General features: G+C 39.0%; 1 protein-coding gene across 1 annotated transcript in view; it reads right to left on the bottom strand.

The window, feature by feature from the left end:
* The window catches only part of LOC124879329 (F-actin-uncapping protein LRRC16A), a 43,430-nt gene extending 39,720 nt beyond the window's left edge, over positions 1-3,710 (bottom strand). The window contains exon 1 of the mRNA XM_047383833.1: positions 3,298-3,710. Within this exon, the coding sequence (XP_047239789.1) occupies positions 3,298-3,337 (40 nt within the window). The 5' untranslated portion in view covers positions 3,338-3,710. The remainder of the gene's footprint in view (positions 1-3,297) is intronic.
* Positions 3,711-8,735: the final 5,025 nt, after the last annotated feature.

An 8,735-nucleotide genomic window follows, 5' to 3' on the forward strand; every position in this document is an offset into this window, starting at 1 on the left:
TTATTTTTCCAAATTAGGCAAATCAAGTGGGGTGGAAGACATGCAGCATCTCCAGGGTCGAGACTCAAACCTGGGACGGCTGCAGTATATGGGTCACGCGCTTTACCGCTACACCACCCTCCACATCCGTGATCCTGATGTATTTAATCAGCCGAGGAAAAAAATAATCAGATATAAGAGTTCACCAAGGCTGATTTGATCACTGGCTAATTGATTGATCCATTGATAAATACAGCTACACATTAATCATACCTACTGGTTATGATTAGCTTTAATATAACAACGGGGCTAGCTGTGGTTTCACAGCTGTATAAATGTGTGCCCATCTAAATGAAGAAGTAAAAGAAGAAAACAGATTATTGTGGAGTTTTCATTCCACAGACATTTCCAAGAAAATAGGTCCCTAGTACCATAGTAAACCATAGTAATTCAGAATGAGTTGAAGTGTGGAAGTGTGGAAAACATTTCTGGAGTAGTGGAAAAAAGATCCAGGGACAGATGGTGACCCAGAGAGGGGGAAGGGTCAAAATCATAGCAGGCATTAAAAGAGTCACCTAGAAAGCAAGAGAACAGGACTGAGAAAGAAGACGGAGGAGGAAGAACAGACAGAAGGCTAAAGACGAGACAAAATGTGGTTAGGTTCAAGTGGAATGTGTGTTGTGAGAATAATGAGGCAGGAGGACTTGGGCTCGCCATCATGACATCAAGCCGAACCCCTCCTATCTGAAGCCAGACACATGATGAGGTCATGAGGAGGATGAAAACATTACAGCATGAAGGAGCGTAGAGGCTGATCAGAAACACATGGCCTTCTCTTTGGATCCAGCTCACTAAAATAAAAGCTATGAATATATTATGATAACTGCTGAAAAGCTGAAAAAATAAATGTTTGTTCTCACATTCAACCAGCTACTCATAAAGGGGGTCAATTAATAGGAAAATGTCAACTCTTGCAGTTCCTGAGCCAACTGTACTTCATGGCAAACGTTTTGAGCTGTTCAAAATTCTGGTGCAGAATTCCCAAATCCGGTTAATCTCCGTTAATTAACAAATTCGTAAATGATTCCTAATCGATTCGTAGGCACTCCTATGTACTCTTAACCCAATCAGGGATTCGTAAAGTTTTGTCTTGACCACAAAACAAAAGCATTTTCATCTTCCGCCGTAAGCTTCTGCTTCAGTCTGTTGTAGTGACCATATTCTAGCCTTCTAACTGGTGTCAGCCATGGTCTAACCCTCCACCTGGGGGCTCTGCTCCTTCCTCTTCGGAGCAGCCTGCTGCTCTATGTTGAACATCCATTTTGGAATCTCACGCTTTATTTTTTATCTATCGTACCTTTGATGTAAATGAACCTTAGGGCGTCACAAATTGGACCAGAAAATTAGCAAAATTCCAAGAACCCTCGAGAATCCTAAAATGTAACAATTGTTGGCGATTCGTATTATTCAGTCTTTGTGGGGTAGTGGTATCACTAGGGTTTTTATTTGACCGATCAACAGAAGGCATTGCATAATAATAATGTCAGATGTAAGTAGATTCAACAGGCTAAAAGGTTTACTGGCATGCAGAAAATCCAAGCGTTGCATTTAAAATATATTATCTGTCCAAATACTGCATCCAAGGAGTCCTTTGGGGGTGTGACACTGCAAACAGAGATATCAAGATGACGATTGTGATTTGAAACTCTAGCCTAGATCAAAGCATATTCATTTGTTAAAATGGCCCGAGCAAAGTCCCATCCTAAATTGGTTGAGCTTGTGCTATTTTGCAGAAAAGTATGGATAAAAAAATAATCAGTCTCTAGGTGTACAAAGATTTGCGGCTGTAACTGCAGTAAAAATTGGTTCAACACAGTCCTGACTCAGGGGGCTGAACACAACCTCATGTGACACTTGAAATTCTTCATTTTCCTTCCCCTTCACACTTTTTTTTTTATTTTCGGCTGATCTATCAAATCTATCATATACAATCCCAGTAAAATACATTGAAATCTGTTGCGAAAAGGGTCAAAAGGGTAAACATTTTTTTTGCAAAGCATCACATGTATATACAGACTAGCATGGGCAAAGTTATCACGAGGTTTCTGTCAAATCCCTAGCAGCAAAGGACAAATTCAAGTGACGGTAAGCATCCAGTATAATCTGCATACCAAGCCTACTCTCTTCAGTTCTCCTAATTTTTAAATGTTTCATTAGATCAGCATCTGAGCTCAATAACTGCGGATGTAATGGGTTGCTTATTTCAGTTTTTAATTACTGACGATGAGCAGCATCGGGTCTTTCTGACCTATTCCAACTGCAAAGCAGCACTGGCAACAACAAGCTCCATTCATCACTCAATCCAGAGAAATACTGTGTGAGATTGAGCTGTAGACAGCGTAACAGACAGCACGGGGTCATGAGTCAGCTTCAACCAGCAGCATTGGATTTAGGTTCATATTAACAGCCCTATGGGTGAAATTAAGGCGTATACTGTATCCTTGGAGTATCTGGATGCAAGGTTCCAATTCTGCAACAAGAATTACTTGTAAAATTTTAGAAGCATGTATTTCTTCTAATAAAATGGGTGCTGTTTTAGTATCTGTCACACAGGAGCTCTCATCCAACAAGAACTGGGCTAAAACAGCGCATTCCAAAGTTTAGTGCATGTCAAACTCAAACTAAACTACTATTAAAGAGAGCCCAATGTTTGGGCTAGTTTTTGCTGCAAGATTGCAATGATTTACTGCTCTTTTTCAGGCTCAGTCATCCAGGCAGTGTGTGTTGATAATATCTCACAATCCAAAGGAATGTCACAGGACACACCCCTCTCCCAAAGCCCTCGCTCCCCTTCTTCAGATAAGGAAGTTGGAGAGGAGAAACGTTTAGGTAGCCAGCCAGCCCCCGAGGGCAAGAAAATAACGTTGGACTGAAAGGCAGAAAAACTCTGAAAAGTGTTAAACTAGGACTCTTTCTAATTAATCAGCTCTATTTTCACATCTGTTAAATGCAGGGTGTTAGTGTGTTTTTAAACGCTCAACACATGTATGCATATATTTCTATTCTTAAGATAAACTTCGGTTGTTCATTATGCGCTTCTGGTAACTTATTTAAACTTTAAGGCATCCGGTCATCATAAATATATAAGAATTCAACATAATGAATTGATATTGTGAGTTTAACTTAAGCCAAAATAAAACTTTTAAGCCGACTTTTGTTTTTTTGCTGAAGTTCTTTTAACTCTTGGTGGTTTGGATTAGAAAACTAACAACAACCCTCTCCCCGCCGTTTAAGTTTGACTCACGAAGATCAACTTACCGAACAGTTCGTCGGAAATGTTCGTTTTCTCCTCAGTCATGATTTCTTCTACCGAGGAAAACACCAAACTTCAGGCCGGTGGTGAGGGCAACAGACCCGGGCGAAGTCTAGAGGAAACGTAGCTGGAGACGGCCCTCCAACCAAAGGCAGCTGTGAACGGCACAAGTCCCGTTTTCTCTGCTTACCTGTCGACACCTTGCTTACCTAATAACTGCTCCTTTCCGCTACCGTCCCTGCATGGCTGAAATATGCTCACACAGCGCAATTTATATTTGCATTACAATAGCGGGGAGAGGCTTAAAAAGGCTGAAGACGTTCATGAAAGATGGTTTTCATTTAAGACTTGTTTCATAAATGTCGACTGTCGGCGTGTGTAGGAAAACAAACCCCGCAGACACACTTCTTCACTCACGCAAACTCCAAGGAGCCCTCCTCCTCCTTTCTTTTTCCGTACACCAGGTTTATTCGTGGTGGTAGGAATGGAGGAACTACGGCACCTGGCGGTCATTTCTATGAATAACAAGAAATGATTTTAACTTTACCGTACAGTATGAAATATTCGAGTTCATACAAAAATAGTAAAGAAACGCGCTATTTCCGTTTATGGTGTATTTCGTAGTAATGATTTTGAATGTATTTGTAGCTTTACCAGTGCCATTCTTTAATCAAAACAGCCAAAAATGGTACAGATACCAACATGTTTGGGGTAGGCTCATAGCCATAAATTCAGTGTGTTTGGACTTACGGTGCCTTGCAAAAGTATTCACACCCCCAAAGATTTCCACATTTTGCCACCTTTCAACCCAAATCCTTGGCACATTTAATTCAGCTTTTTGGTGATGGAACTACACAACGTCATTTATAAGTGAAAGGAAGGTGATACAGGTCCTTCTCAAAATATTAGCATATTGTGATAAAGTTCATTATTTTCCATAATGTCATGATGAAAATTGAACATTCATATATTTTAGATTCATTGCACACTAACTGAAATATTTCAGGTCTTTTATTGTCTTAATACGGATGATTTTGGCATACAGCTCATGAAAACCCAAAATTCCTATCTCACAAAATTAGCATATCATTAAAAGGGTCTCTAAACGAGCTATGAACCTAATCATCTGAATCAACGAGTTAACTCTAAACACCTGCAAAAGATTCCTGAGGCCTTTAAAACTCCCAGCCTGGTTCATCACTCAAAACCCCAATCATGGGTAAGACTGCCGACCTGACTGCTGTCCAGAAGGCCACTATTGACACGTTGACATTTTTTCTATTAAAAACACTTTTCTTTTATTGGTCGGATGAAATATGCTAATTTTGTGAGATAGGAATTTTGGGTTTTCATGAGCTGTATGCCAAAATCATTCGTATTAAGACAATAAAAGACCTGAAATATTTCAGTTAGTGTGCAATGAATCTAAAATATATGAATGTTAAATTTTCATCATGACATTATGGAAAATAATGAACTTTATCACAATATGCTAATATTTTGAGAAGGACCTGTACATTGTTTTCAGAAATTTTACAAGAAAAATTGGAAAAATGTAGCAAGCATTTGCATTCAGTCCCTTTCTGGGTCAATACTTTGCAGAACCAGTCTAGCTGCAAGTCGTTTATGGTGTGCGTCCACCATGACTGTACATGTAGAGACTCTATTCCTTTTATTAAATTAAATAAAATTAAAATAATATCTCAAGCTCAGTCAGAGAGCATGGTGGAGGGCATCTATGAACAGGAGTTTTCAAGTCTTGCCACTGACTCTTTATTGGATTTAGGTCTGTATCAACATTTTACCATTTCAAATGTTTTATGGTAAATTCTTAACTTTGTTAATGCTAAATTATTGAATTACAGCTTTAACAAAAAATGAGTACAAACTTTGGAAAAGGACAGTATAAAAATAAAAACAAACATAAGAAGCTATTTAAAAAAAAAAATGTTTGCAATGATTTCGCTAGACTTGGATGATCTCTTTGCAAAAAAAGTTAATTTTGCAGCTTACAGCATTAAATGTCACAGAAACAATGACAATGAGAAAATAAAAAGTAACCTGGCAAGAAGGGATTCTTATGAAGTTGTGATTTGTGAGATTACAGTAATGAAATATTAAAAAGGCTGAATGCTACACCAGATTTACAATTCATATAATGCAATAAATCTAAATGAAGTAATATAAGGCAACAGTTTTCTCAACATGTCTACATGTTTTGTCAACATTTTTTTAATAATAGTTTGTGTGGAAGACAAGAAGGCTTTTCTGACTCTATACAAATCATTACAACAACCTCTCTAGTCCTATATTTAAACTGAAACAAGTTGTATAATAGACTCAAGATACTGTCTCAGAACAAGAGTGGACCTCTTGATATAAATTGATTAATCCATCCATCCATCCATCCATCCATCCATCCATCCATCCATCCATCCATCCATCCATCCATCCATCCATCCATCCATCTCCCCGCATGCACAGGGAGAGTAATGTAAACATATATCATTAAATACTAATTGCAGCCAGATATTTGATCTTAGTAAATTAAGTTTAATTATTTTTAGCAATTATATGATTGTGGTGTATAATATTGATATATTAATGATATATTAATATATATATTTTCCATGCTGTTCATAGTTTTATTTGGTTTTGTCATATTTTGGATTCTACAATATTTTGTAAAGGATGGTTGTATTTAGTCTTTCTTGAACATCAGTCTCCCATTAAATATCTTTTTCTAGATAAGTGTAGGGCTGCATAATGGAAAAGTGTTTGAACCCTGCATGTTTGCAGGTTCTTTCTGTGCAGGTACTGGTTCTCTTTGGTTATTCCTGCTTCCTCCTGTAGTCCAAAAACATGCTTGTTTGGTGACTGGGAAGTATGTGTATTCATGTTTGTTTGTACTGTCTTTGTTTTGCCCTGTGATGGTTGGCTGACCTGTCCAGGGTGTACATCACATCTTGCAATTAAGTGCTGGAGGTAGAAACCAGCCCACTGTGTCCCGGTAAAGAATAAGAAAGAACAGACGTGGACAGACAGATTGATAGATAGATAGTTTTGACATTCATCTCTTTTCAAAAATATTGTCTGCATCAGAATTAATTACTAGATGGAGACAAACCGCCTTGAATGTTCATTAAAACTGGGTGCAATCCAACTGCTGTTTAAAGTGCAAATTTAAGTTAAATAATACTTGGAATACTAGAAATATGTTTTCTATCCAACAGGGCTTTCCTATGAAATAATGGTGTCCTCTTAATTTTGACTGATTTTCTTGAAAGACTTACTTAACCTGCGTCTATATATACAGGTCCTTCTCAAAATATTAGCATATTGTGATAAAGTTAATTATTTTCCATAATGTCATGATGAAAATTCAACATTCATATATTTTAGATTCATTGCACACTAACTGAAATATTTCAGGTCTTTTATTGTCTTAATACGGATGATTTTGGCATACAGCTCATGAAAACCCAAAATTCCTATCTCACAAAATTAGCATATTTCATCCGACCAATAAAAGAAAAGTGTTTTTAATACAAAAAACGTCAACCTTCAAATAATCATGTACAGTTATGCACTCAATACTTGGTCGGGAATCCTTTTGCAGAAATGACTGCTTCAATGCGGCGTGGCATGGAGGCAATCAGCCTGTGGCACTGATGAGGTCTTATGGAGGCCCAGGATGCTTCGATAGCGGCCTTTAGCCTGGTTCAAAAGTGGCTTGACCTGGGGAATGCGGCACCTGTAGCCCATTTCCTGCACACGCCTGTGCACGGTGGCTCTGGATGTTTCTACTCCAGACTCAGTCCACTGCTTCCGCAGGTCCCCCAAGGTCTGGAATCGGCCCTTCTCCACAATCTTCCTCAGGGTCCGGTCACCTCTTCTCGTTGTGCAGCGTTTTCTGCCACACTTTTTCCTTCCCACAGACTTCCCACTGAGGTGCCTTGATACAGCACTCTGGGAACAGCCTATTTGTTCAGAAATTTCTTTCTGTGTCTTACCCTCTTGCTTGAGGTGTCAATAGTGGCCTTCTGGACAGCAGTCAGGTCGGCAGTCTTACCCATGATTGGGGTTTTGAGTGATGAACCAGGTTGGGAGTTTGAAAGGCCTCAGGAATCTTTTGCAGGTGTTTAGAGTTAACTCGTTGATTCAGATGATTAGGTTCATAGCTCGTTTAGAGACCCTTTTAATGATATGCTAATTTTGTGAGATAGGAATTTTGGGTTTTCATGAGCTGTATGCCAAAATCATCCGTATTAAGACAATGAAAGACCTGAAATATTTCAGTTAGTGTGCAATGAATCTAAAAGATATGAATGTAAAATTTTCATCATTACATTATGAAAAATAATGAACTTTATCACAATATGCTAATATTTTGAGAAGGACCTGTACATATAAATATTGGTGTGTCTGACGGATTTAATCACTAGATGGAGACAAAGTGTTCAAGATAAAGACTTTACTCCTTTGAACAGAGCAAAATCCAGCTGCCGGTTCATCAGTGCAGATTAATTCCTGTTTAAAATAATTAATAACAGAGAATCAGTTGGGAGCACAAATGTTAACACTCAGGTGTCTCCAGATCTGTATCTTTTTTTTAATCATTTACATAAATAAAGTTAAGATTAGCTTAGTTTGCATCCAGAACCAACTGATATGTGTGCTTTGATTGATTGTGGTTTAGTTCTACAGTCTTGGCTCTTATTAAAAAAGTATTTCAAATCTAATAAGGTTAAAATTATTCTTATGTTTTTTCCTCCTAATGTCACCTAAATGTTGGTGAGTTAAAGCAGACTTCCCACTGTGCTCTTTGGCGACACCAGCTGTGCTGCATCACTGGGTAAAAAAGGACCACACTTATGCTGGTTATATGCAAATTTGTAATTATTTTATGAGGGCTCTGGAAGGTTCACAGTCATTTCACAAAAATCTTTGTTTTACTTCTTTGTTTGGATTAGTCTCCTAAGAAATTTGTTAGATTTCTTTATTATTACCTAATTAGCTAGTGAGTCGAATAACGGACTTACTAACTAGCCGGAGATGACGTGTTCCTACTGGTCCCCTCTAGCCAAGACCTACAGCATCCACTGGGGCGGTTTGCAGCCGAGGGTGAAGCAGCTGGGATGAAGATCAGCTCCTCCACGTCCGAGGCCATGGTTCTCGACCGGAAAAGCGTGGCTTGTCCTCTTCAGGTTGGAGGGGAGTTCCTGCCTCAAATGGAGGAGTTCAAGTATCGGGATATCTGAGGAGCTCGACCATCCAGGAGGAGCTCGGAGTAGAGCCGCTGCTCCTCCACATCGAGAGGAACCAGTTGAGGTGGTTCGGGCATCTATACCGGATGCTCCAGGAGTATGGAATCGGGGGCCCTTTATTAGGGGCCATCCGGTCCCTGTACAAGCGGAGCAGGAGTTTGGTCCGCATTGCCGGC

Source organism: Girardinichthys multiradiatus, chromosome 13 (assembly GCF_021462225.1).
Source record: "Girardinichthys multiradiatus isolate DD_20200921_A chromosome 13, DD_fGirMul_XY1, whole genome shotgun sequence".
In the NCBI taxonomy this organism is placed as follows: Eukaryota; Metazoa; Chordata; class Actinopteri; order Cyprinodontiformes; family Goodeidae; genus Girardinichthys; species Girardinichthys multiradiatus.